Source organism: Emiliania huxleyi (assembly GCF_000372725.1).
Source record: "Emiliania huxleyi CCMP1516 unplaced genomic scaffold EMIHUscaffold_3, whole genome shotgun sequence".
NCBI lineage: Eukaryota > Haptophyta > Isochrysidales > Noelaerhabdaceae > Emiliania > Emiliania huxleyi.
The window spans coordinates 592,590-619,550 of NW_005199770.1; the positions used below are offsets into that span (position 1 = coordinate 592,590).

Sequence of the window (26,961 nt, forward strand, 5' to 3'; positions counted from 1 at the left end):
TCTCGTGACGCCGCTCGCAGCTCGGGCTCTCCATCACTGGAGCTGGGGTGTGTGGCTGTATTTGGGAATTGCTATTCAACGCACGAGACACACAGCTTTCGCGCGGAGAGAGACGCATGGAGCACATCATTCCACGCTCGCCATGCGGTCGGACTCTCTTGGGACATCGAGTGTGATACTACGGTGTGCCTTTGACCGCGAGCGCGAGAGTCAAAAGAGGGAGAGAGCGAGAGAGTGAGAGATGGCGCGGCGTGCAGGACATGGACGTAGAGGAGAGCGGGAGGTGCCGTGCTACGCCGAGGGGCGCTGCCCTCAGGGCGGTGGCGCGGCTACCGACAGGAGCTCGAGCTCGTACTGCAGCTTCGCGTTGGGCGGCACCAGGTACTCTGAGCCGCCATCCTTAGTCTCGATCTTGATGCCCTTTTCTCCGTACGCCATCGCCGGCGGCACCTGGATCACGCGCTTGCCCCCCTCCTTCATCGTCGCCAGCGCCTCCTCCACACCGGGGTTGAGGATCGGCTGCTTCTTGAACTTTGCCGCGATTGGCTTGCGCCCAGGCCCCTCACTGCTGTCAAACATCTGGCCGGATGGAAGGTATGCCTTGTACTTCAGCTTGATCAGATCTCCGGCCTGCGGCACGCAAGCGACGTTGAAGGTGCCGCACTTGCCAACCTCGAGATCAAAGTACTTGACGCCGCCCTCCGTCTCAAAAAACTGCGGCGCCGCCGCCAAAGCAGGCTTCTCGAGCAGGAGCGCCGCAGCAGCCGCAGCACCAGACACGAGCTCCCTGCGCCCCACCGGCGCGGCAAATTGCTTCACAGCGGGCCTCGACTGAGGCAGCACAGCGACGGCGTGAATTAAGGCCGCATACATGCCTGCTGGAGAGGACGCAGGCCGCGGCAATCGAAGCAGCTCGAGAATCGAAGCAGCTGCGCCAGGAGAGCTCGCACAGGAAGAAAATACAGAAGGGGAGAGGCGCCACGCCAGGCACACGGAACTCGCAGCTCGTTTTCCGCTTCTCCCAAACGCCAAACCTACACCAAACACAACCTAATCCTCTCACAGTTACATACAGTCCCACACAACGGGCTCTGCAGCCTGCGCTCGGCACCGGGCACCGCCTCGGTATACAAAATGCGCCTGCGGGCGGACCCTTACAGATCACAGATCACAGTCCCACACAACACCTACACCTCACGCACACACCTCGGCCGCCTCCCCGGAGGTGAGCCACGGCCTGCACCCGTCGAGCTCGCACTCCTCCTCCCCCTCTTCCTGCCCCGCACCCACCGCCACCGTGGAGCCGCCGGGCTCCTCCCCGCACGCGCCACCCGCCAGGTCGTCGAGTGCCGCCTTGGCCGCGTCGACGGCTCGCGCGCCGAGCCGCACCAGGGCGAACGCCGCCGCCAGGCCGAGGGCGCAGGCCGGAAGCAGCGGCCGCCCATGCAGCGCGCCGCGGGCGAGGAGCAGCTGCTTGCCGAGCGCGGCAGAGGAGAGTATGGCCACGCTGCCGGGCAGGTTGCCCAGCGCCGTGGCGGCCATGTAGGAGGTGCCGCTCACGCCGGTGAGGCCGTACAGAAAGTTGATCGCGGGCACCGGCGTCGGGATCAGGCGCAGCAGGAAGACGGCACGGAACCCGCCCCTGGTGATCGCACGGTCGATGAAGGAGAACTGGCGCTCTGTCGTCGGCATCTTTTGCAGCTGGCTTCGGACGCGGTCCTGCAGCAGCATCCGGCCAATGAAGAAGGCCGCGGTGGCGGCGGCAACGCCACCGGTGAGGACTATGGCGAGCGCGGTCGGGAAATCGAACATGGCTCCGCAGAGCGGCGCGAGGCCGATGTTGAGTGGGATGAGGAGGTCGCAAAAGGCATAGAGCAGACCGAAGAGCAAGGGGCTCGTGAGCTTGGCGACGGCGGCGGCCGCTCCGATGCCGGCGGCGTGGGGTTGTGACGCGGCGGCGAGGAGGCCGTCGAGAGCGGCGATGGGCTTCCCTGCTCGGGGCACCGCTCGTCGGCTGATGAATGCGAGCTGCGGCATCGTGCTGGTGAAGGCGCGTGGAGCGGCGAGAATCGGCAGTCCCTGCACACCTCGTTGTCCCTGCACACCTCCTGGCGGCGAGAGCAGTACGGCGGCGAGAGGCGGCGCCGTGAACACCAGCATTGCCCACCAAAATTGGGGGTTTCTGATAGCGAAAAAGAGAAACACGCACGGGCTAGAACACAACGCACTCTCAATGTCGTTGCAGCGAGAAGGGCGGAGCTGCGCCGAAAGGCGCAAGAAGCCGCGAGAGCAAGGGACCGGCAGGAGGCGGCGGCGCCGCAGAACGAAGCAGAGGAGAGCGACGCGACAGTAGAAGAAGAGACAAGGGAAAGAACGACGAGAAGGGGGCGACCGCGAGGTGGCATGAAGGTCGCAGCGAGAATCTGCGAGAGACTGCGAAGAGAGATAGGAAGAGGCGGACGCCCAAGGGTGGGCGACGGCTAGCGCATCACACCCCTCTCCTTAAAATCCCTGTGTGGTGGCGGCGTGCCGTCCTCCCATCCCTCCCTTGGGTTGTCTGTTTTCTTTCTTTCTTTCTTTCTCATGTCGTGTCCCTTGTCAGGAGCAGCAGAGCCCCACCTGTCCCCCTGATCGTCCTTCCAAAATCCTGCTCGTGCAGGTGGGGACCCTGTCCTCCTCCCCCATCCCTCGTTTGGCTTGTCTGTTTTCTTTCTTTCTTTTCTCTCACATGACAAGCGATCCCACGTCAGCGATTGTGAAAAAAGAAAAATTAATTGGGGGTGCCTAAGCCAGCCAAACCTGCCCAGGGTTCCAACTTTTTCCGGGGTATGGTATGGTACGCTCACGGCCCAAAGGGTGGGGGGGTATGGTCCTGACCGCCCAAGGCTAGCCCTCGACAGGGGTGGGGGGGTATGGTCCCTCGGCCCCTCCCTCTACTGCCGCCGCCGAGCCCGCAGCGCCATGAGGTAGGAACAGGCGCCCGTGTCGCAGAGCTGCTGCAGCTGCTCCACACTCCACTCGCCGACACCCTTCTGGTTGCGGAGCGCCTCAATGTCGCGCGAATCAACATAGCCGTCGCTCATGGCAAGATCTCGAACGCCAGCCGTCCAAGTTGGTTGACCTTTGTGTTGTGCGGCGACGAACAGCCGAACAGGATCTGAGCAAGCTGGTGGGGCTCAAAGCCGTCGCCGAGATGGTAATGCAGCACGGCTGTGTGCTGTATCATGAGGCTGCTGAACGCTTCGTGAACCGCCGGCACACTCTTTTTGCTGACCTCAACGCCGCGCTCGACGCCGACGGCGTTGATGAGGGCGTGCGGTACCAGTCGCCGGCATGGACGAGGGAGCGCGCCGGCAACGAGCTGCTCGCCCGCCTGCCGCTCGCCAGGCGATTGCCAACTTCGCCGCCGCGCTCTAGACGAGCACCGGCCGGTGCTGGCGTGGAAGACGGCGGCCAGCCGCGCGTGTCTAGTGTGCGTGTCCTAAGTGTTGGTGTCTGCAGCCTCCTGGAGCCTAGCAGTAAGGCGGCCGGCGGTGGGGCGAGGGGGGGGGGTATGGTCCCGTCGGAGGCGGGGGGGTATGGTCTCGAGGTGGGTTGCGGTGAGCGTCCCCGATACCATACCCCGCAAAAAGTCCCAAGGGGACGGTCCTGTGCCTCGGCAGGGTGCTCGACGCGCACGATGTCGATGAGCAGGATGACGCGGAGGGTGGGCACCGGGACTGGGAGGAGGACCCGCTCGGGTTCGACACCAACCCGATGCTGCTCCGCGCCATGTGCATGGCGTTCGAGTGAACGCCGTGCAGGCAGCCTGTGCCTTTTGGTGTACCCCGTTTGTACCGCGTCCTGTGCCCGCGAGTTCATTTAACAAAAAGTCCGAACCCAGCATTCTCGGCTCACCTCGCTTCCACGTGAAAACAGCCTAAGCCCCTCCTGCTCGCCACCGTGATGCCGCGGCCTCGATCCGGCTCGCCAGCGCCGTCGTCCGGCCCCACGGCCGGCTCGCCATCTCGATTTCCACTCGCCCGACGCGCTCAGTCTCCGCTGCCGGCTGCCGCAAGAGCGGCTGGCTCACGACTGCGTCTTGCCGGTTGTCGGATGGGAGACAGGACGTCTGGAGTGTAACTGTGTACGTGAGATCGGTCTTGGTAACAAGCACGGTCGGTCTATCGAATCGATGCACTCGTTTCCGTTGCCCTTCGAGCTTGACACAGAGCTCAGCGCGCCCCGCAAAACAGGAAGAGCCGTCCGGCAGGAAGATCTCGATAGGGAGCGAGAACCGTTAGAGGTGCTCCGAGAGGTATCAAGACTCCGTCATGACGCGGTAAGATCACTCCAAAAATGACCGCGCAGATGTCGGATCTCGTTGAGATATCTTGCAAAATCTGCTCTTCCCGAGCCGGCAGCACGCAGAGAGTCGCAGAAAGGCTACGAGTGCTCTACGAGTTTTGAGACCTGCGCGGTCAAACCTGGGGGGAACTGACCGCACCATGACGGACGTCCGAAACCTGGGTGAGCACCTTTGACGGTCCTCGCTCCCCATATCGAGCTCTTCTTGCCGCACGGCTCTTCCTCGTTTTGCCTGCACAGAGCTCCGTGCAAGGCGTCCAGCGTGACGTGACGAGTATATCGCTTCGACGGATCGACTGTGCTTGTTATCAAGACTGATATGACGTACACAGTGACACATCAGACGACACATATTCTCTCACCCGGCGGGCCGCAAAACGCTCTCGAGACAAGAGCCACACGAAGCCACCCGCACGGCAAGCCGCTCGTTCGTCGGACAGGCGTGCTCGATCGATGTCGGAGAGCCAAGGACAAGCCCGGAGGGCAGCCACGCAGAGTGGCGCCACTTCCCGAGCGTCGGCTTGCGCCGGAGCGCCGCAGCCAACCGTGCAGCGAGCGAGTCGGACAGAAGCCGCTAATCCGCCTCCAGGGTTGACTGGGAAATCCGATGCCCCAGCACCGCCCCTTTCCAAAGGCGAGAATTCTCTCGACCCGCCCGCACAGCCCCAAGCAGGCATGAGCACGGTGCCCGTTCCGCCGCCGAACAGCGTCCTGGCCGGCGTCCCGAGAGGCTCGAAGGCGAGATCGACACTGACGAGATCGTTCGCCGCCTTTTTCGCGGCTCTGGCGCTGCTCGGTGGCTCATGGCTGTCTCTGCAGAGGGAGACGCAGCAGGAGCCGGCGCCTGTGCAGACGAGTCTCATCGACGTGGGCGTCGCACGACTACGCGCCGCCGCCGCCACGGCGGCTGCCTCACCACCCGCCGCCAGCCGGATCATCCTTGCGGCGGCGCGGGTGGCTGCTTCGCCGCCGCCGCCGCCGGAGGCAGCAGCGACGGCGCCGCCGCCGCCGCCGACCAAGGCGGCGAAGCAGCTGACCGAAACGGTCCGGGCGGCGGCGTCCGTGCAGCAGCCGGGTGACGTGCCGCGCAAGGCGGTCGTCGCGATCTGCGCGCCCACGCGCTCGCAGACGGCTTGGCGGTCCGCCGCGGCAACGCGGGTGCAGACGACGCTCATCCCGTCGATCGAACGGACGATCACCGCTGCCGAGCGCGAGCGCTTCACCATCCGGCTGCACCTCGGCATCAGCGACGACGACGCGTTCTGGCGGCAGCACGCCGGCGCGCTCACCGCGCCCGCGTGGCTCGAGCTGCGCCCGTCGTATCACCCGGCGCAGCCGGGGCGCGTGCCCTTCAACGAGATGACGCGCAAGGCCTTCGACGACGGCGCGGAGTACGTCGTCCGCATCAACGACGACACGGAGTTTGTCACCGCGTCGTGGGTGACCGCCGCCGTCGGCGCGCTGCGAGGGTACACGCCGCCCAACGTCGGCGTGGTGGGGCCGACGTGCCACGAGGGCAACGTGCGCATCCTCACGCACGACATGGTGCACCGCTCGCACCTCGCCGTCTTCGGCGTGTACTACCCGCGCGTCTTCAAGAACTGGCGCGCGCCCAGCCGCACCACGCGCGCGCCAGCCGAGTCTCTCTGCCCGCTCTGCCCGGCACACCGCCGCCGCCTCGCCGCCGCCTCTTGCCACCACGCTACCGCGACTGCCACCCGCACCGCCTCGCCACACCTCGAGCCCTCCACCCTCGCCCTCCGCCCTCAGGTATGTCGACGACTGGATCACAAAGGTGTACCAGCCGGGCCGCTCGACCAAGCTGCCCAACTGGACGGTGCGCCACCACATCGGCACGCGCGGCACGCGCTACCTAACCCCAACCCTAACCCATGTCCTAACCCTAGGTGCGCCACCACGTCGGCACGTACGGCACGCGCTACCGCATCGCCTACGAGCAGCAGGCAGCGCCGCCTTCGCCCCGCCAGAGCGCGAGCCCGACCCCAAAGCACTCTCCCACTCTCAGCCCTGCCGCTCCTTCCTGCCGCTCCTTGGCCTATCCCCGCCCCTCCTCGGCAGGGCGTCCTCGCCGCCGAGCTCGCCAGCGGCCAAGCCAAGCTCCGCGCGTACCTCGCAGCCAACGGCGGCGGCGGCGGTGCGGTCGCTCGCTCGCTCGCCGCCGTCGCCGACGCGGAGGCGGTCGCGCCGGCGGCGGGCGAGCCGGCGGCGCCGTCGACAGCCGAGTGCACCGCGATGCGGGAGACGCACGGCGTCGTGATCGGGCAGTCGTGGGGGTCGCTGCCCGTCTCCCTGCAGCGCAGGTGGGCGCAGCTGGACTGCGACGCGCAGCTCAGCAGCGGACCCAAACCGCGGCAGCAGCCCGCCGCGGACGGCGGCGGCGAGAGCGGCGGTGGCGGGGCGAGCGGCGGTGGCGGCGCGTTGGACGCGCTGGCGGCGCAGCTGCCGGAGGAGCCGCCGCTGCCCGCGGCGAAGCTGGACGTGGACGCGCGCGTTGGACGTGGACGCGCAGAAGAGGAGCTTATTGCGAAGATGGACGCCGCCGGCCAGCGCGAGACGCGCCTCGTCTCCGCGCCCCTCTTCCGGCAGCAGCTGAGGGCCGTGGCGGGAGGCAGCAGCGCGGCGCCGGAGGCGGTCGGCGCGCTGCTCAGGCGGCCGGCGGTGGACGCGGCAGACGTGCAGCTCGCGACGTTTTCGTGCACGGGCAACGGTCGCTTCATGCGCGTCGAGCCGGGCGCGCCCGCGGGGCATGAGCGGTGGGTAGGCTGCTCGGGCGAGGCGGGCGTCGCCGCGCTGACCGACGGGCTGTTCGAGCGGCGGCCGCTGACCGGCTCGCGCTTCGCGCTGCTCCACGTCGCGAGCCAGCGCTACCTGCAGGTGGTGCCGCGCCGGCACAAGGTAGCGTGGGTGGTTCGAGTGCAGCGCAGGCAGCCCGGCGAGACCGAGGCCTTCGAGTGGCGGAGCGGCGGCGGCGGCGGCGGCGGCGCGGCGGGCGGCGCGGACGCGGAGGATGGCTTCCTGTACAACGTGGCGTGCGGCTGCCACGTCAACTTGCGCTTTGGCACGGTGCTGCGCGGGCACGCGGAAAGGGGGCAGCCCGCGGGCGCCGTGCCGACGGCGCGGATGCGGCAGCGGCGGTACACTGTACAGGGCGTGCGCGCTGCGCTCGCCGCCGATTCGTCGCGGCTGGCGACGGGGAGGCTGCCGCTGATGCAGCAGGTGGTGCGCATCCACACGCTCGCCGCGTCCAACGAGAAGCGAGTCGTGTCCTTCGGGCTGTACGGCGGCGACCCGCGGTACGCGACGGGCGTGCTGCGCAACGCGCAGCTCGCGCCGCTCGTCTTCCCGGGCTGGACGGTCCGCGTGTACCTTGACGGCACCGTGCCAAAGCACGTGCAGCGGCTGCTGCGGCATTACGGCGCCGAGATGGTGGACATGGACCGCCCTCCGGCCGAGCTGGCGAGCGCGACGGGCGGCCAGATCGGCGGCATGTTCTGGCGCTTCCTCGTCGCGGCGGACAGGAGCGTCGACCGGTTCATCGTGCGCGACTCGGACTCGCGGCTCAACCCGAGAGAGAGGCGCCCTCCGCCTCACCTCCCCTCCCCCGCATCTCCACCCCACATCGTCTCGCCTCATCTCCCCGCATCTCCATCCCCCCCCCCTCTCTCGCGCCCCCGCCGCATCTCCACCCCGCGACTCGCCACGTCCCTCCGCCACGTCCCTCCGCCCCCCTTCGCTCGGCAGGCTCGCGGTGGAGGAGTGGATCGCCTCGGGCGAGCTCGTGCACACGATCCGCGACCACCCAAACCACGACCGACCGCTCAACGGCGGCATGTGGGGCGGCACGCGCAACGCCGTGCCCGACATGGCAGCGCTCGTCGCCAGCTGGCCGACACGCGACAAGTACATGGCCGACCTTTACTTTCTCGAGCAGCGCGTGTGGCCGCGCGTGAAGCACTCGCAGCTGGCGCACGACGCGTACACGTGCCACAAGCACCCCAACTCGAAGCCCTTCCCCACGAAGCGGCCGGCAGACTTCCAGCACGTCGGACAAGTGTTTTTCGGCGACGGGACGCCGCGGCAGGGCGACATCGACGACTTCATGCTGCGCATCACCGCGCCGCCACCGTGTAGGCGGCAGCCCGACTGGATACACGGCTGACACAGACTGGTCGTGACTGCTGATGGTCCGGGTCGGAGTGTCCGGGCTACACAGCTCCTTTTGCGAGTCGTGCCCCCAGAGACAAGAGACTGAGTGCCCCCAGTCGTTACAGAGACAAGACATCTCAGACTGTGCATGACGTATTACATGCACATGTACATGTGTGCGGCGTGCGTGACAACCCGCGCTGCCCGCGTCTCTCCCCTGTCGGGACTCTCGTCTCCTCTCTCTCCAGTGTAGTCCAGACTTCACGACACCAGACGACTCCACGCGAGCTTCCCGCCCCCCCCTGCTCCCGCCTCCCCGGCGCCCCAGCCCTCCACCGCGCGAGACCTCCATCCTCCGTGCTCCCCGACGGGCGCGGCGGCCGGGGCGCCGTATCAGGTATCACTCAGACTCACCCCGCGATCTCCACGCCACGCACGCCACAGGGCTCGGGCGCCATTTGCATTACACCGCATGAACGGGCAACGGGGTCGGCGTCGTGTGTTTACTATACCTCGCTGCTACACACACCTCCCCAAAGCTGTGCCAGTGGCACTCGCAGTGGCGGAGAACAAAAGCACAAAATTACGGCCGCGTAGGGGTACGGGGCCGTGCTGAGTGCTGTCTCCTTGTACGTACTTTTTTTTGGGCCAGGTACCAATTTTGTCGAATTTATTTCAAAATCTGCAGGCGCGGAGCGCCTGCGAAAATTTTGAAGAAATTTGCAGTCGGGCCTGATTTTCATCAAGATCTTTCAAATTTGCGGTGTGGAGTTGGGGGGTGTGGGTTAGGTTAGGGTTATTAGGGTTAGAGGGTTAGGGTTAGGGTTATAGGGTTAGGGTTAGGGTCAGGGTTAGTCTGGTTGTGTCTGTATATGCCAGCGTTGCAGGGTTCTGCGCTGGGATCTGGCCGCACAGCGCCGACGACTAAGACTCAGCCCCACACGCTGACCTACGGCTTTAGGGTTGGGGTTTAGGGTTAGGGTTAGGGTTAGGGTTAGTCTTCTTGCTTGTGTTTGTATGCCAGCGTTGCAGAGTTCTGCGCTGGGATCTGGCCCCAGCGCCGACGAGTAAGACTCAGCACCGCTCGCTGACCCCACCAAATGCCGCCTCAGGGCGCCAGGCCGCCAGCCACTTCTTACACGCGGCCGGCGCCCTCTCGCGGCAAAAGGGTCGAGCGAGCGGGCAGAGTCGCGATGTCTGCGCACCCGCGTGCCGATGGGCGACACACGCAACCGAGAGAGGCCCTGTCGCGCCGCCAGTAGCGTTCTCCGCACTCCCCACGCCACCAATTGCCGCCTCAGGGCGCCAGCCACCTCTTACACGCGGCCGGCGCCCTCTCGCGGCAAAAGGGTCGAGCGAGCGGGCAGAGTCGCGCGATGTCTGCGCACCCGCGTGCCGATGGGCGGCACACGCAATCGAGAGAGGCCCTGTCACGCCGCCAGTAGCGTTCCGCACTCCCCACGCCACCAATTTCCGCCTCAGGGCGCCAGCCACCTCTTGCACGCGGCCGGCGCCCTCTCGCGGCAAAAGGGTCGAGCGAGCGGGCAGAGTCGCGATGTCCCTGCGCACCCGCGTGTTCGCCGCCTATATGCTCTATCCTGTGCCAAGACGGACACATTTTGACAATCAAAATCTACCTCAAAATTTGCGGCCGCCCCTCGAAATTTGCTGATCAAAATTTGCGGTGGCCCGGATCGAAACCTGTACTTTGGCCAAACTTTTTTCCTCTAGCGTACTCGAGTACTGGGGAGAAAAGGGAGAGGGGGGTGTGCTCTCTCTCTTTTGTAACGCGCTGCGCTCAATATACAATAATACAAACACGCGCGCTCTGTGACATGCATGTGTGCGCGCGCAGACCGCGGCATCGACCCGCAGAGGCCAGAGCAGGACCAGACACAGACACAGAGTGAGCCCAGTCCCCAGTGACCAGAGCGAGTCCAGACAGGCCGTCCACGACGCGCACATGGGAGAGCGAGGGAGCCGAGAACGCGATAGTACGCGCGGCCACCGCCACGGCCAAAGGGGAGAGAAGAGAGTACGAGCGGCCACTGCGGTGGCCAACTAGAGTGGGGAGCGAATGCACGCCCCCGCCCGTGGCCAGAGAGGGGGGGGGGGTCCGAAGGAGCGGGAGTCGACCGCGATGTGGCGCGCTGTGCACAGACAGACGGTCAGACACATAGCGTCCACACATGGGGGAGAGGGGGGAGGGGCAGCGCGCGCACCTCCCCACTCTGCGTGGGCGCGCGAGAGACGGCGCTCTCAGCGCCTGTCTCAAGCATCAGCGTCCCCCCCACCCCCCACCCCCCCCACCCTGATTTCCACCCTGCCATTCACCCGCGCACTCACTCAGCACGCGACGCGCATACCCGAGAGTCGGAAAACTCACTGGATCATGTAGACGCTGCCGACGTTGGCGCCGCCCAGTTGATAGGTGGTGCCGTCGTGTTCTAGATAGGGCGAGTTGTTGCAGTGGACCTGGTTGGCCGAGCAATCCTCTGTGTGGGGGGTCAGAAAGTCCGAGCTGACCGAATACAATGAGGACGATCTGTAGCACTGGCAAAGCGTTAACCCCTGCATAGGGCACTCCATGCCGAAGAAGTCGCCCACCACGTATCCTGCGGCTTTGCATTTATCGTTGCACGCACCGAAGGTGGCTGCGTAGCCCTGGGACGCCGTACCGACGTCGCCAACGCGGGAGCCGGTGCTCCAAAAGTTGCAGCCCTCCGAGTTTTTGCAGCATCCGTACTGCACGAAGGGCGCCCGCCTGCAGATGCGATAGCCACGCGAGCCAGTCACGGCCGGGTTGGTGCCAAAGTGCACGTTGCCGTTGCCGGTGCCACCGCTCCAATAGCCAGACCCCTCAAAGCAAAATGGAACGTGGTCGGCCCACGTGCCGCTGTTGTACCAGCGCCTCACCTGGCCCTGGCTAACCAGATACGTGGTGGCTGCGCCGGCACACTCGGCTTGGTCCGTCACCTGAACCGAGCCGCTCGGGCACGCCGCGCCCTCCGTGTCCAACTGGAAGTAGTGCGCCGGCTTGCAGATGCGGTAGCCACGCGAGCCAGTCACGGCCGGGTTGGTGCCAAAGTGGACGTTGCCGTTGTTCTTGGCACTAGTATAGAACGTTGCAAAGCAGAATGGAACGTGGTCGGCCCACGTGCCGATGCCTTGCCAGCGCTTCAACATTCCCTGGCGAATCACATACGTGGTGGCTGCGCCGGCACACTCGGCTTGGTCCGTCACCTGAACCGAGCCGCTCGGGCACGCCGCGCCCTCCGTGTCCACCTGGAAGTAGGGCTCGTGCCCTGGCCAACCGAGGCACGAGCCGCCCGACCAAGCGCTACTGTGGCTGTCAGCCCAGTATAGAACATATTTTGCAAAGCAGCGGCATCGCGGAGAATTGTAACGCTTGTCGTGCGTAAAGTAAGGATGGCCCGCGTTGTAACATTCCTTCGCACACTGGTCCGGACTTGCGGCGCCTGCCACGGATGGATAGTTGGCAGTCCTCCAATCGAGCTCCAACCCGGACACCCAGGGGAGAACAGCATCTACCACGGCACAGCTGGGGGCAATGCACGCTTTGCCCGCGATAGACGGGAGCCGCCAGGCGGGAGACTTAAATGTGGACCAGGTTGTAAAGCAGCGGCATCGCATACTACCGTCAGGGCCACCCCGATCGTAGGTAAAGAAATCAACATTGTAATTGTCTTTATCTCTCTTGATCTGGCACCCGTATGAACAAGCGACCGCGCTGGTTAAAGCTGCACCACCGGCGTTGACCGCGTTGTTTTGCCCGTTGTTAAGCCGGAAATCGACCTCAGCATCCATTTCAAGGGGGGTGCAAGAGGGAACCAAGGGGAATTCCGTCCACGACGTCTGGCTCCCGTGATGTACACCTATGTTGGGCTTCGCAATGAACTTCCTCTGGGCCCCGCCCGATGCTGCGTCAAACGAGATCTTCTCGACGTGGGCCATCCGGAGCATGTACCTTCCGTAGGGGTGCTCCGCGCCCTGCCCTGGGTCGTCAGAAGGGCCGAGGTAGCTGTCCCACGATACACCGGACGGGCACACCGACAGCGTGCCGGCCGCTTCAAACGTCAAGCAGCCCACACAGAGGTCGAGCAGACTCGCGCTCGTGCCCATTTCCCACCCGACGCGCAGGCTAATCTGAGGGTACGGCGCGTAGAGCCAGAAGCCAATGGCGGCATACCCGTTGGCGGTCGAGCCCGATGAGACGGGAACGGCGACCTGGCTGTCAGAGTACTCGACGTACGGCGTCAGGCTCGTGTGCAGACGCTGGCACTGGAAGGAGGGGGCCGCGTTGACGCCGGTGGTGACGCAGGCCGAGGCATCGGAGCCGCCCATGACCTCCCACCTCGCGGCTGCCTCTCCATACAGAGTGATTGCCGCGGCGATGTGGGCGGACAGCCGCAGCTCGATCTCCACCCTGCAGCCAACTTTGGCAGAGAGTGAGGCCGCGACCCCGCCCGACACCGAATACTCCAGCTCTGAGTTGTCGACAGTCGTCAGCTGCCTGCTATCGATGCTTGGTGTCAGCTGGCTCTGGTCTAGTCCCTGCTGGTCCGTGTTGACCTCCCACTCCCTGTCGTACTTGACGAGCAAGTTTGCCGTACCAGCGGCTTCGAAGGTCGCGCGTACTGCGAGCGGTAGCCGCAACCTGACGCGGGCGTCGAGTGCGAAGGTCAGGAGCACGCCGACCGGAGAAACAGGCATGATTTTCCTAAATGCGAGGTCGACCGGCTTGCCCAACTCCTCAAGGAGGTCAATCTCCCTCGCCTCGTCGAACGCGGCCGCCGCTTCTGCCTGAATCTCGATGCTCGCCTCGATTGAGAAGGCGAGTCTGAGCTTTCCCAGCGAGGGCGTCAGTTGCGTGTCTTGGCTGCACTGGCACGTCTTGTGAACGCCAGGCACAGGGTCGCGGCCAAAGCTGAAAGCTTGGCACGCAAGGTTGTCCGAGCCGGGCTTGGTGACCCACTTCGAGCCGGAGCCAAAGCGTACCGTGCCGAAGCACGAGCAGAACTCACGTTCGTGGGCACAGTGAGACCAGGAGCCTGCCAGGCGGCGTCCACTGGCCTCATGCTCCGCGACTAGCCGGCGGCGGGACGCCTCCTCCTGCTCCTCGACAAGCCGCTTTGCGACGGCATCGACGATCCGATCCCGGGTCATGTCGAGAGCCGCCGCAGTCGCATGAGCAACCACCCGCTGAGAGAAGGAGTCGCTCGTTCCATTTCGCTTCGCCGCGTGCAGCGCAGCAGTGAGTCGGCGGTGGCCGCCGCTCACTTGCTCCACAGCTGCGCCGGCAATGTCGCGAATGACGGAGTGCTTGACCGGCGCTGCATTGAGCTGCCGCCGGCAAGTCGAGGTGAGGAATTCGCTAGCAGGCCCTTTTATGTTCGTCTCTGCCCATTCCCGGGCCATATTCGTGAGGAAATCGGCGAGCCCATCGCAATCGACTCGCGCGTCCTTCACCTGGGCGCAAGCTTTGAGCGTAGCCTTGCCGCTCACCGTCAGCTGCGCGGCGTCGCCCTGTGACATCGAGAAGAGTTCGACCATCTCGCCATCCGACGGGTTGAGCGCGTCTGGGAAGCACTGCCCGGAAGGCTCGACGCACAATTTGCCTATCTTCTGCAATGCGTCCGCCACGGGTGTCGCAATATTGCTGCAGAGAAAGTTGCCGAGGGGATTGATGATGTGATCGAGAACGGCGTCGACAACGGTGTCGACGATCTCTGCCGCAACCTCTCCCAGCTGACAGGCGAACCATTCCGCGCCCTCCTCGATCAGGTCCTGGATTTTGCTGACGACGCCGGCAAGCTCGTCGCTCAAGTCCTCAAACTTGCCTTTCATGGTGTTGCCCAGCTTTTTGAAGGCGTTTCCGATTTTTTTGAAAAACAGCCGCCGTCCATGAGAGAGCTGACGGCGCGTTTCGTTTGTTCCCGAGACCACCTCGGAGCTGATGTTGACGAGCTCGTCAAACAGGCCCCGGCCTCTGTAGCCCAGCTCATTCACGGCGAAGGTGATGGCGTCGCTTGCGGTGCCGTTGGCGATAAGGCCCGACCTTGGCGTCGCCAGGAGCCACTTGACCGTGCTCGTGTCGCCTGAGTTGAGCGGGATGAGCGACGCAATCTTCTCGTCCTCGAGGCCCTCCACGTACAGCGCAACCGCAATCACGCCTGGGAAGGCCTCGTCCGTCGTGGTGAGGAGAACCATCTTGATGAACCTGGGAGGGAGGCTTCTGGCTGGGGACGGGGCGCAGGCAGGGGCGGGGCGGGGGGGCGGGGGGTGGCAGCTGGGCCGGGCGCGTAGGCGAGAGGCGCGGCGAGCGCACATGGAGTACTCCGCCAGGTTGCTCTGGGGGTCCTCCACGAGCACCCACTTTGCGCCCTCGGTCGAAGGCAGATTGGGAATGACGGCGGCAACGTGGAGGTTGCGCGTCATGTACCCTTTGATGCTGAATGAAAGCGACTGCCCATCCGATGGCCGGGTAAAGTAGATCTGATTGAGTGCCCCAAGATGCCGGCCAGTGTACGCCAGGATCATCCTCGCCGTGACATCGCTCGGGGACTCGAAGACGTACTCGGCGACCTCCGTCTTGACGGTCTGCCCGTTTGGCGAGGTGATGTGATTGTCGCCATTCGTGGTGGCAAAGGTCTTGACCGCCGCGCCGCCAGCGTCGACGAGAACGCCGAAGCTGTCGGTCGCCGCCGCCGTCGCTACTGCGCCACCGTTGGCGTCGACGAGCACGTTCGTCGTCGCGTTCGGGTCGCCGTGCCACACCACTGTGGCCGCCTCGTCCGACTCGACATCGGGGTCAACAAGGGGCGCGAGAGCAAACTCGGCGCTGCCGGTTTTGAGCACCTCGCCGTTGTCGGCGGAGACCAAGAAGTTGTTGGTCGTGACCCTGGTGTCCTTTGCCAGGAAGGCCGCGGTCAGCGACGAGGCGAACGTGGTGCCAAAGAGCAGCACGAGGAGCAGCACCGCCACGAAGAACGCCTTCTTGTGGCCGCAGTAGTCAGGCACGGCGACACGTCGTTCATTGCCTGGCCGCAGTACTCAGGCACGGCGACACGTCGGTCATTGCCTGGCCGCAGTAGTCAGGCACGGCGACACGTCGGTCATTGCCTGGCCGCAGTAGTCAGGCACGGCGACACGTCGGTCATTGCCTGGCCGCAGTAGTCAGGCACGGCGACACGTCGGTCATTGCCTGGCCGCAGTAGTCAGGCACGGCGACACGTCGGTCATTGCCTGGCCGCAGTAGTCAGGCACGGCGACACGTCGGTCATTGCCTGGCCGCAGTAGTCAGGCACGGCGACACGTCGGTCATTGCCTGGCCGCAGTAGTCAGGCACGACGACACGTCGGTCATTGCCTGGCCGCAGTAGTCAGGCACGGCGACACGTCGGTCATCGCCTGGCCGCAGTAGTCAGGCACGGCGACACGTCGGTCATTGCCTGGCCGCAGTAGTCAGGCACGGCGACACGTCGGTCATCGCCTGGCCGCAGTAGTCAGGCACGGCGACACGTCGGTCATCGCCTGGCCGCAGTAGTCAGGCACGGCGACACGTCGGTCATCGCCTGGCCGCAGTAGTCAGGCACGGCGACACGTCGGTCATTGCCTGGCCGCAGTAGTCAGGCACGCACGGCGACACGTCGGTCATTGCCTGGCCGCAGTAGTGAGGCACGGCGACACGTCGGTCATTGCCTGGCCGCAGTAGTCAGGCACGGCGACACGTCGGTCATTGCCTGGCCGCAGTAGTCAGGCACGCACGGCGACACGTCGGTCATTGCCTGGCCGCAGTAGTCAGGCACGGCGACACGTCGGTCATCGCCTGGCCGCAGTAGTCAGGCACGGCGACACGTCGGTCATTGCCTGGCCGCAGTAGTCAGGCGCGGCGACACGTCGGTCATTGCCTGGCCGCAGTAGTCAGGCACGCACGGCGACACGTCGGTCATTGCCTGGCCGCAGTACTCAGGCACGCACGGCGACACGTCGGTCATTGCCTGGCCGCAGTACTCAGGCGCGGCGACACGTCGGTCATTGCCTGGCCGCAGTACTCAGGCACGGCGACACGTCGGTCATCGCCTGGCCGCAGTAGTCAGGCACGGCGACACGTCGGTCATTGCCTGGCCGCAGTAGTCAGGCGCGGCGACACGTCGGTCATTGCCTGGCCGCAGTAGTCAGGCGCGGCGACACGTCGGTCATTGCCTGGCCGCAGTAGTCAGGCACGGCGACACGTCGGTCATTGCCTGGCCGGAGTAGTCAGGCACGGCGACACGTCGGTCATTGCCTGGCCGCAGTAGTCAGGCGCGGCGACACGTCGGTCATTGCCTGGCCGCAGTAGTCAGGCACGCACGGCGACACGTCGGTCATTGCCTGGCCGCAGTAGTCAGGCACGGCGACACGTCGGTCATCGCCTGGCCGCAGTAGTCAGGCACGGCGACACGTCGGTCATTGCCTGGCCGCAGTAGTCAGGCACGCACGGCGACACGTCGGTCATCGCCTGGCCGCAGTAGTCAGGCACGGCGACACGTCGGTCATCGCCTGGCCGCAGTAGTCAGGCACGGCGACACGTCGGTCATTGCCTGGCCGCAGTAGTCAGGCACACACGGCGACACGTCGGTCATCGCCTGGCCGCAGTAGTCAGGCACGCACGGCGACACGTCGGTCATCGCCTGGCCGCAGTAGTCAGGCACGGCGACACGTCGGTCATTGCCTGGCCGCAGTACTCAGGCACGCACGGCGACACGTCGGTCATTGCCTGGCCGCAGTAGTCAGGCACGGCGACACGTCGGTCATTGCCTGGCCGCAGTAGTCAGGCACGGCGACACGTCGGTCATTGCCTGGCCGCAGTAGTCAGGCACGGCGACACGTCGGTCATTGCCTGGCCGCAGTAGTCAGGCACGCACGGCGACACGTCGGTCATTGCCTGGCCGCAGTAGTCAGGTTGCCTGGCCGCAGTAGTCAGGCACGGCGACACGTCGGTCATCGCCTGGCCGCAGTACTCAGGCACGCACGGCGACACGTCGGTCATTGCCTGGCCGCAGTAGTCAGGCACGCACGGCGACACGTCGGTCATTGCCTGGCCGCAGTAGTCAGGCAGGCACGGCGACACGTCGGTCATTGCCTGGCCGCAGTAGTCAGGCACGGCGACACGTCGGTCATCGCCTGGCCGCAGTAGTCAGGCACGGCGACACGTCGGTCATTGCCTGGCCGCAGTAGTCAGGCACGGCGACACGTCGGTCAGTAGTCAGGCACGGCGACACGTCGGTCATCGCCTGGCCGCAGTAGTCAGGCACGGCGACACGTCGGTCATTGCCTGGCCGCAGTAGTCAGGCACGGCGACACGTCGGTCATTGCCTGGCCGCAGTAGTCAGGCACGGCGACACGTCGGTCATCGCCTGGCCGCAGTAGTCACGCACGGCGACACGTCGGTCATTGCCTGGCCGCAGTAGTCAGGCACGGCGACACGTCGGTCATTGCCTAGCCGCAGTAGTCAGGCACGGCGACACATCGGTCATTGCCTGGCCGCAGTAGTCAGTCACGGCGACACGTCGGTCATTGCCTGGCCGCAGTAGTCAGGCACGGCGACACGTCGGTCATCGCCTGGCCGCAGTAGTCAGGCACGCACGGCGACACGTCGGTCATTGCCTAGCCGCAGTAGTCAGGCACGGCGACACGTCGGTCATCGCCTGGCCGCAGTAGTCAGTCACGGCGACACGTCGGTCATTGCCTGGCCGCAGTAGTCAGGCACGGCGACACGTCGGTCATCGCCTGGCCGCAGTAGTCAGGCACGCACGGCGACACGTCGGTCATTGCCTGGCCGCAGTAGTCAGGCACGGCGACACGTCGGTCATCGCCTGGCCGCAGTAGTCAGGCACGGCGACACATCGGTCATTGCCTGGCCGCAGTAGTCAGGCACGGCGACACGTCGGTCATTGCCTGGCCGCAGTAGTCAGGCACGCACGGCGACACGTCGGTCATTGCCTGGCCGCAGTAGTCAGGCACGGCGACACGTCGTTCATTGCCTGGCCGCAGTACTCAGGCACGGCGACACATCGGTCATTGCCTGGCCGCAGTAGTCAGGCACGGCGACACGTCGGTCATTGCCTGGCCGCAGTAGTCAGGCACGCACGGCGACACGTCGGTCATTGCCTGGCCGCAGTACTCAGGCACGGCGACACGTCGGTCATTGTCTGGCCGCAGTAGTCAGTCACGGCGACACGTCGGTCATCGCCTGGCCGCAGTAGTCAGTCACGGCGACACGTCGGTCATCGCCTGGCCGCAGTAGTCAGTCACGGCGACACGTCGGTCATTGCCTGGCCGCAGTAGTCAGGCACGGCGACACGTCGGTCATTGCCTGGCCGCGGTAGTCAGGCACGCACGGCGACACGTCGGTCATTGCCTGGCCGCAGTAGTCAGGCACTACGACACGTCGGTCATCGCCTGGCCGCAGTAGTCAGGCACGCACGGCGACACGTCGGTCATTGCCTGGCCGCAGTAGTCAGGCAGGCACGGCGACACGTCGGTCATTGCCTGGCCGCAGTAGTCAGGCACGGCGACACATCGTTCATTGCCTGGCCGCAGTAGTCAGGCACGCACGGCGACACGTCGGTCATTGCCTGGCCGCAGTAGTCAGGCACGGCGACACATCGGTCATTGCCTGGCCGCAGTACTCAGGCACGGCGACACGTCGGTCATTGCCTGGCCGCAGTAGTCAGGCACGGCGACACGTCGGTCATTGCCTGGCCGCAGTAGTCAGGCACGGCGACACGTCGTTCATTGCCTGGCCGCAGTAGTCAGGCACGCACGGCGACACGTCGGTCATTGCCTGGCCGCAGTAGTCAGGCACGGCGACACGTCGGTCATTGCCTGGCCGCAGTAGTCACGCACGGCGACGCATCGTTCATTGCCTAACGGGGCGCGCGGAAGGGATGATGGCGGCGCGGTCCTCCCGGCCGCGGGAGGGGCGGTTGCGAGCGGAGCTCCGGTGGCGAGGAGGAGGCGGACTGTGCCAGAGGGAGAGAAGGGGCGCGGGAAGGACTACTGGCCTGCACGAGCGCCGTGATGCCGATCAGGCGAGCCTCTGCTGGTCGAGATGCCTGGCAAAGATGCCAGTCAGGGGGCGGTAGGACGCTCGCGAACGAAGGGCTGATAGACGAAACTGACGGCAGAGAAGGCGGTGTGGCAGAGGAGGAGACGGGCATGGGGCGGCGGCGGTCCCTAAAGGGCGGCGGCGGCGGCGGAGGGCGGCGGCGGTAAGGGCTGCGGAGGCCGCGGTACGAGCGGCGGGAGGGCGCGGGCGGCGGCGTCCAGCTGCAGCGGTGGCGGTGAGGAGGGATGGGGGAGGGCGGCGGCGGCGAGGGCGGCGGCGAGGGCGGCGGCGAGGGCGGCGGCGGCGGCGGTGGCGGCGGTGGCGGCGGTGGCGGCGGTGGCGGCGGCGTCGATGGAGGCGGCGGCGTAGGCGGCTAGGCTGGCGGTTCGGCGGAGGGCGGCGCCACTGGCGCCACCCCGGTGTCCGTGCACTCGCAGATCGCGTCGCTCGACTCCAATCGAGTGGTGCACTCCATCGAGTAACCGACGAGGCACGAGTCCCCAAGCTCATCCCAGGCGCCGGTGCAGGTCCGCCCGATCGACGCGCAGTAGCCATCGCACGTGCCGTACGTCGTCTCGAAGTTGCCGACGAGCACCTTGCATACGTCACACACGAGGTCGACGTCCGGCCAGCTCTGCTTGTCGCATGCACCTGGTGGCAGCGGCGACGGCGGGCCGGACGGCGGCGGCGGAGAGGGCGGCGGCGGCGAAGGCGACGGAGGCGGCGGCGACGGCGAGGCGGAGGGCAGCGGTGGCGACGGCGATGCTGAGGGCGGCGGCGGGGACGGCTGTGCGGATGGAGGCGGTGGCGACGGCGAGGCGGAACGAGGCGGCGGCGACGGCGAGGCGGAGGGCGGCGGCGGCGACGGCGACGCGGACGGAGGCGGCGGCGACGGCGATGCTGAGGGTGGTGGGGGCGAGGGCGGAGGCGGCGAGGGCGGAGGCGGCGAGGGCGGCGGCGGCGAGGGCGGCGGCGGCGAGGGCGGCGGCGGCGAGCGAGGAGGGGGCGAGGGCGGCGCAGGCGACGGGGGAGGCGGCGATGGCGGTGGAGGCGACGGAGGAGGGGGCGAGGGCGGCGGCGGTGAGGGAGGCGGCGGGGGAGGGCGGCGGCGGCGAGGGCGGCGGTGGGGAGGGAGGTGGGGGCGAGGGCGGCGGCGGTGACGGCGGCGGCGGCGGCGGCGGCGACGACGGCGAGCCGGACGGCGGCGGCGCAGGCAAGGCGGAGGGAGGCGGCGGTTTAGGCGGCGAGGCTGGCGGTTCGGCGGAGGGCGGCGCCACTGGCGCCACCCCGGTGTCCGTGCACTCGCAGATCGCGTCGCTCGACTCCAATCGAGTGGTGCGGTCCATCGAGTAACCGACGAGGCACGAGTCCCCAAGCTCATCCCAGGCGCCGGTGCAGGTCCGCCCGATCGACGCGCAGTAGCCATCGCACGTGCCGTACGTCGTCTCGAAGTTGCCGACGAGCACCTTGCATACGTCACACACGAGGTCGACGTCCGGCCAGCTCTGCTCGTCGCATGCACCTGGTGGCAGCGGCGGCGGCGACGGCGGGCCGGACGGCGGCGGCGGAGAGAGCGGCGGCGGCGACGGCGACGGAGGCGGCGGCGACTGCGAGGCGGAGGGAGGCGGCGGCGGCGGCGACGGCGATGCTGAGGGCGGCGGCGGCGACGGCGAGGCGGATGGAGGCGGCGGCGACCGCGAGGCGGACGGCGAGCGGACGGTCAGTGAGAGCGCGCCTGCTCGCGCCCCTTCTCGCACTCGCTGAGCTCCGTCGACTTGGCCATGGCAGCTCCCGGCCCAGCCGGCGCGCCGACTGCGCGCGAACAGGTGACGCGCGGTGTCGGAGTGGCGAGACGCAAGGCGCTTAGCGTCGGGGAGGGGCGATGCGGGCGCGTGGGGCTTGGGGGAGGGCGAGGGGGTACGCCTGCTACTCGCGAAAGAAGGAGAGGCCGCGCGCATGCTCTGGAGACGCGCCGTCGGAGTGAGCCTGGCGGGGTTGAGCTGGGCCTCTGCCGCTGCGTGAGGCATGCCGGCGCTGCATCTTCATGCTGCACGCGATTCCGAAGCAGGCTGCGCGCATTGGGTCGGCGAGAGGCAGGGGTGATGGGGTGCGGCGGGAGTGCGCTGGAGGGAGGCGGGAAGGCGAGGCGCTGGCACAGAGGGCGTGCGCGTGCTGCGCGCCTGCTCGAGGCCAGGTCGCTGTCGGCATGACGGCCCGGGCTCTGCCCCTCCCGTGAAGAGCCCGACGGCCCTCTCGAGTAGGATGCCCTCGCCGAGCGGGGGCAGATGCCCCCCGGCCCAGGTCACTCCCCGCCGTCCTCGCCAAGCATCGCCAGCGGCTGCGCAGAGGTGGGAGAGGGAGAGAGGAGCCGCGGTGGGTTGGGCGATAGACGGGGCGCGGGGCGAGGATGGCGGCGGCCCTCCCGGCCGCGCGTGGGGCGGCGGAGGTCTGGTGGCAAGGGGAGGCGGGCTGTGCAAGAGAGAGAGGAGGGGGCGGGGGGAGGACTATTGGCCTGCACGAGCGACGTGCGCAGCCACCGCAGAAGAAGAGCCGGCCGTCAACCTGGGTTCGGGTACCGTGGGGTAGGGGAGGGTGGGTTCGGGTACCGTGGGGTAGGGGAGGGTGGGTTCGGGTACCGTGGGGTAGGGGAGGGTGGGTTCGGGTACCGTGGGGGAGGGGAGGGTGGGTTCGGGTACCGTGGGGTAGGGGAGGGTGGGTTCGGGTACCGTGGGGTAGGGGAGGGTGGGTTCGGGTACCGTGGGGTAGGGGAGGGTGGGTTCGGGTACCGTGGGGTAGGGGAGGGTGGGTTAGGGTACCGTGGGGTAGGGGAGGGTGGGTTCGGGTACCGTGGGGTAGGGGATGGTGGGTTCGGGTACCGTGGGGTAGGGGAGGGTGGGTTCGGGTACCGTGGGGTAGGGGAGGGTGGGTTAGGGTACTGTGGGGTAGGGGAGGGTGGTCGGCGTCAACCTCGACGCTGGTGTGGCCGAAGCGGGCGCACGGCGCCTGGGAGGGCAGGGAGAGGAAATGTCTCGGAAATGTCTCGGAAATGTCACGGCCCGGCGCCTGGGAGGGCAGGCGAGCGAGGCGGCGGCTGGGCGCCGCTCCCTTCTACAGTGTCGGAAGTGTCTCTCAAGTGTCTCGGAAGTGTCTCTGAAGCGTCTCGGAGTGTCTCTGAAGCGTCTTTAAAGCGTCTCTGAAGTGACTGAAGTGTCTCTGAAGTGTCTCTGAAGCGTCTCTGAAGCGTCTCTGAAGCGTCTCTGAAGTGTCTCTGAAGTGTCTCTGAAGTGTCGCTAAGGCGTCTCTGGGTGGGCCCGAAGGAACGCCTGCCAAGTATCACGGAGCCCCTTCGAGTTGGATGTGCCAAGGATGCAGAAGAAGGTGCGCGGCCGACGAGGGGGGGGGGGGGCAGGGGCTGTGGGAAGGCGAGGCGCTGGCACTGCTATCGTGTGCGTGCCGCGCGCCTGCTCGAGCCAGGTCGTCGACGGCACGCCCCAGGTTCTCAGCCCCAACGACGGCGCTCTTGAGCAGCGCGGGGTTGCCCGAGCAGGCAAGGGGATGCCCTCCCAGATGCCCTCGTCGAGCGCGCAGTGGCCTGCATCACGGACGTGGAAGCTGGGCACCGGAACATTTGTGGGGCGACGCACTCACCGCTCGCGCGCCAAGTTCTCTCTCGGGCTGATGAGAAGCGAGTTGACGCGAACGAGCATTCCGGGCGATGAAAAGCGGTCGCGAAGTCGTCGACTCGGGCGGCGCGAAGCCGCATGTAGATTTTGCCAGATGCCGCCGTTGATCTCTGGGGTGTGACTCTGGGCGGGCTGGGCTTGTGTCGAGGGTCTGTGCGTGTCTGTTGGGAACTAGCTTGGGTTTCGAGCTGCTTGCCTGCTTGTGCACCCCTCGCCGCGGTGTGTTGGCGGTCCAAGCGCCGAAGTGGGACCTTTCGTGGACACGAAGGGGTGCAACACACTCAATCTCCGACCATCTCGAAAAGTGGGTGATTTGAGAGAGAGAGATTTTTAGCCGCCGGGTCCTTCGCCATCCTCACTTCGGGCTCCACTGTGTGGGCAAATTGCTCCGCGTTTACCAACCGTTTATGGTGGTTTATGGTTTGTTTGCGGGGGGGGGGGGGGGGACCGCTTTGGGCGGCACAATGATGTTTATGGAGGTTTAAAGTTTGCGGGGGGGGGACAGCTCTGCGCGGTCGAATTCGATTTTCGGGGGTTTACGACGGTTTGGGGGATCCTGCCGACGCGCTACAGTGTTAACCCCACTGCACATAAGATGGACACCTCAACGGGAGGGCCCTCGCAGCAGCCGGGGCCGCCGCCTGCAGCCTTAGTCTTTCTCCCTCCTCTCAGACGTTTCACCTATAGAGCGAGTGGCCGACGCGCCCCAAGCCTACCCTCGACCGGGTGGGGCTCGCACGATTAGGATGAGGTTGCCAGAGGCCCAGGAGAGAGGACTCAGAGAGCACCTGACAGGGCCTGACAGCCAGGGCTCAGGCCTGCGGTTGACCGCGGGTGCCCACTTTTTTGTTTTTCTCCTCGGCCGGCACACAGGTACTCTCTCTCTCTCTCTGTGTGTGTGTAGACAACATGAGGCATTCGACTGCGGCCTTAAAGGTCCCACTGCACAAGCCGGCACGACACCAGGGGCCATGTGCGAGATGTGCACACCGCCAGCGCAAGAACACGCGCGAACGCCGCGCCCACACACAGCCCCCGGCTCGCCAGCTCCAGACACAGAGTTGTGGGCCGCCCGCCGACCGCATGAACAGACGCGCACCCACGTACATTTCGCGTGCGCCGCAACGGCACACGAGTCGCCGCCGCGCCGCCCGCTCGGTGAACCATGCTCCCAGATGCTGCGGGGGCCCCCCCTTTGCGGCGTCAGCAACCCTCGCGGCCGGCGACTCCCGCCCCTCCCTCCTCCGCCTCTCGGCTGCCGGCCGGCTATCAACGGCCGCGGCCGTCGCGCAATGTAGCGCTGGGCCTCCTCGGGCACCTCCTCAGGGCAGCGCGGCGGCCGCCCCCCTCGCCTGCGGCCGCGCCTACAGGGCAAGCTCCCAAAAGGGGCTCTCGGGGCAGGCCCCAGTGCTGCACGACCCGGTGCCTGCGGCCGCGCCGACGGCTGCAGCGCGCCGAGCGAGGCCAGCTTCTCGAAGAGTGCGCGCGCGCGCGGCCGAGGCACATCGCACGCAAGGTCGGCACCTGCAGCGGAGGGAGAAGGCTCGGGGCTCCGGGCTCGGGGGGGGGGGGGGGGGGGGGTTGTGCAGGGCCTTCCCCTTGGCCGCACGCGAGGCGGTCGGCGTGTGTTGATCTCGAGGACGCAGATCCAGACTGCATCTCGGCTGCATCTCGGCTGCATCTCGGCTGCATCTCGGCGCTATGGCTCGCCGACGCGCGTGTTGATCTCGAAGATGCAGATCTCGCCCGTCGTCTTTCGGACCTGCTCTCGGCCGGGGGGGCGGGAGTCAGCGGACGTGACACAGCGGGGTCTCCCCTCCGGAGGCGGGGTCCTTGTAGTTGAAGTTGCAGATGCCCGAGAAGCCGGGGAGGAAGGACTCCATCACGGCGAGGAAGCGCGGAGGCACGCTCCCTTGACTCGAGCGCGAGAGCTCCTGCGGCGGTGGACAGAGGTCTGGTCAGGTCGGGGGGAGATGTCGGGAGATGTCGGGAGATGTCGGGGGATGTCGGGAGATGTCGGGAGATGTCGGGGGATGCCGGGAGAGCGCCTCGACGTTCGGCCAGACGTACTCGGGGCGGTCGTACTCGTACGCAGTCTCGATGTTGTCGAGCAGCTTGCCGTCGTCGACGAGGAGCGAGACGGAGTACTCGACCTGGCCGGGGATGAGCTCTTGCAACAGCCACTCGTCGTCGAGGCCGCCCGGCACTATCTCGAGCGCCTGTGCGGCACGAAAGAGAGGCGGCGGTGCGGGGTGGCGGCGGTGCGGGGTGGCGGCGGTGCGGGGTGGCGGCGGTGCGGGGTGGCGGCGGTGCGGGGTGGCGGCGGTGCGGGGTGGCGGCGGTGCGGGGTGGCGGCGGTGAGGGTGTGGCTGCCGCGAGGGCTGCAGTGTGCGGGGGTGAGAGGTTGTGGGGGCCGTCGCCTCCTCGGGAGAGTGGACGATGTGGACGTTGCTGCCGTGGTTGCCTGGGAGGGGCGGAGGACCGGATGCCAAAGGGGGCCGCCAGAGGGCTGCGGCTCGGCGCGGTGAGGGGGTGGTGAGGGGGTGGTCCTGGGGTGGTGAGGGGGTGGTGAGGGGGTGGCCCCGGGGTGGTGAGGGGGTGGTGAGGGGGTGGTGAGGGGGTGGTGCGAGGTTGGGCGGCGCCTTCCGCCCCCTTGAGCACGGCGGGGTAGGCTGCGCCCTGCAGCGCGGGGTAGTGCGCCGGCAAGTGCTTGAGCAGCCCGAGCTCCTCGGCGTGCCTGCGCCGCGGGGAGAGGGGAGAGGAGGGGAGTGGAAGAGGGGGGTGAGGGCGGGAGGGGGGTTGGGGGGGGGAGCGGGCCGCCGCCGCTAGCCGCGCTAGCCGCGCTAGCCGCGCTAGCCGCGCTAGCCGCTCACTCGCGCAGCCGCTGCTTGTTTGAGAGGCGCGAGACGAGAGCAGCGTCGCATGTGAGGGTCCGCCTGCCGGGCGGTGCGGGGAGGCGAAGAGGAGGGCTTCGAGGCGCGCGTCGGGGCGGCGACAGCGAGGTCGAGGGACGCGACGGGAGCGAGGGTGGGGGAGGAGGGCGGGCGGGAGGGCGGAGGTGCGCGCGAGGGGAGGGGAAGAGGCGCGCGCGCCAGCCGGCCGCGGCGAGCTGCGGCTGGATCTCTGCGATGCGGACCTGGGGCGCGGGGCGGAGGAGGGGAGGCGCTGCGCGAGGTATGTGTTGGAGCGGGCGGGCGACCGGCCATCGAGGGCCGGCAGTGCGGCGGTGTACTGAGGGACGCGCGAGCAGCGCGAGGCGGGAAGCGCACCGCCATCTCGTCGGATGAAGGCAGCAGCCAGCAGGGGCAGGGCGCGACGGGCGGCGGAAGCTCGCCATTGTACTTGAGCGTGTTTAGCGCCGAGCAGCCCATCTTCCACAGGAAGCGGTGCCACCCGTTTGGTGGCACGATGTGGAAGCGCGCAGTCTCAAAGCTGTAGCTGTCGCCGTGCGCCGGGCCGGCGACGTAGCGCTGCACCGCGGCGCGCTCGCGCGAGGAGCGGCGGACGGAGGACCGGTTCTCGCCCTCGGAGGATCCGCTCGGCGGCTCTGAGCGAGAGCGCTTGCTGGGCATGTGCGCGCACTGATCGATCGGCCGGTGGTGGAGGTGAGGCGCGAACACCCTTTTCTTTTTATTTTCGTTTGGAAGGGCGA

The 26,961-nt window shown here is 66.9% G+C and overlaps 6 protein-coding genes across 6 annotated transcripts; 2 read left to right on the plus strand and 4 right to left on the minus strand.

The window, feature by feature from the left end:
* Positions 1-330: 330 nt before the first annotated feature.
* Positions 331-636, minus strand: EMIHUDRAFT_48961 (hypothetical protein; the record flags this gene model as incomplete). Its single annotated transcript, XM_005775163.1, has 1 exon — positions 331-636. A coding segment is annotated over one exon (306 nt), but the record flags the coding sequence as incomplete, so codon positions are not given.
* A 4,386-nt stretch (positions 637-5,022) lies between these two features.
* On the plus strand, positions 5,023-8,527 carry EMIHUDRAFT_95423 (hypothetical protein; the record flags this gene model as incomplete). Its single annotated transcript, XM_005775164.1, has 4 exons — positions 5,023-5,987; positions 6,118-6,184; positions 6,427-7,898; positions 8,110-8,527. 4 exons carry the CDS (start codon positions 5,023-5,025, stop codon positions 8,525-8,527), a joined length of 2,922 nt encoding a protein of 973 aa, XP_005775221.1.
* A 2,369-nt stretch (positions 8,528-10,896) lies between these two features.
* On the minus strand, positions 10,897-14,745 carry EMIHUDRAFT_195165 (hypothetical protein; the record flags this gene model as incomplete). The annotated part of the gene is made up of 1 exon (XM_005775165.1): positions 10,897-14,745. One exon carries the CDS (start codon positions 14,743-14,745, stop codon positions 10,897-10,899), a length of 3,849 nt encoding a protein of 1,282 aa, XP_005775222.1.
* Positions 14,746-14,863: 118 nt separating this feature from the next.
* Positions 14,864-19,330, plus strand: EMIHUDRAFT_195166 (hypothetical protein; the record flags this gene model as incomplete). Its single annotated transcript, XM_005775166.1, has 4 exons — positions 14,864-14,961; positions 15,070-15,156; positions 15,355-15,534; positions 19,294-19,330. 4 exons carry the CDS (start codon positions 14,864-14,866, stop codon positions 19,328-19,330), a joined length of 402 nt encoding a protein of 133 aa, XP_005775223.1.
* A 66-nt stretch (positions 19,331-19,396) lies between these two features.
* Positions 19,397-23,519, minus strand: EMIHUDRAFT_447669 (hypothetical protein; the record flags this gene model as incomplete). The annotated part of the gene is made up of 10 exons (XM_005775167.1): positions 23,286-23,519; positions 23,088-23,218; positions 22,594-22,629; positions 22,139-22,188; positions 21,807-21,964; positions 21,550-21,695; positions 21,384-21,438; positions 20,904-21,092; positions 20,033-20,221; positions 19,397-19,444 (listed from the first exon to the last, which is right to left on the minus strand). Exons 6-10 carry the CDS (start codon positions 21,651-21,653, stop codon positions 19,397-19,399), a joined length of 585 nt encoding a protein of 194 aa, XP_005775224.1. The 5' UTR covers positions 21,654-21,695; positions 21,807-21,964; positions 22,139-22,188; positions 22,594-22,629; positions 23,088-23,218; positions 23,286-23,519.
* Positions 23,520-24,733: 1,214 nt separating this feature from the next.
* On the minus strand, positions 24,734-26,903 carry EMIHUDRAFT_447670 (hypothetical protein; the record flags this gene model as incomplete). Its single annotated transcript, XM_005775168.1, has 9 exons — positions 26,579-26,903; positions 26,402-26,445; positions 26,183-26,245; positions 25,952-26,046; positions 25,730-25,773; positions 25,358-25,528; positions 25,142-25,243; positions 25,020-25,071; positions 24,734-24,833 (listed from the first exon to the last, which is right to left on the minus strand). Coding segments are annotated over exons 1-9 (972 nt in total), but the record flags the coding sequence as incomplete, so codon positions are not given.
* Positions 26,904-26,961: the final 58 nt, after the last annotated feature.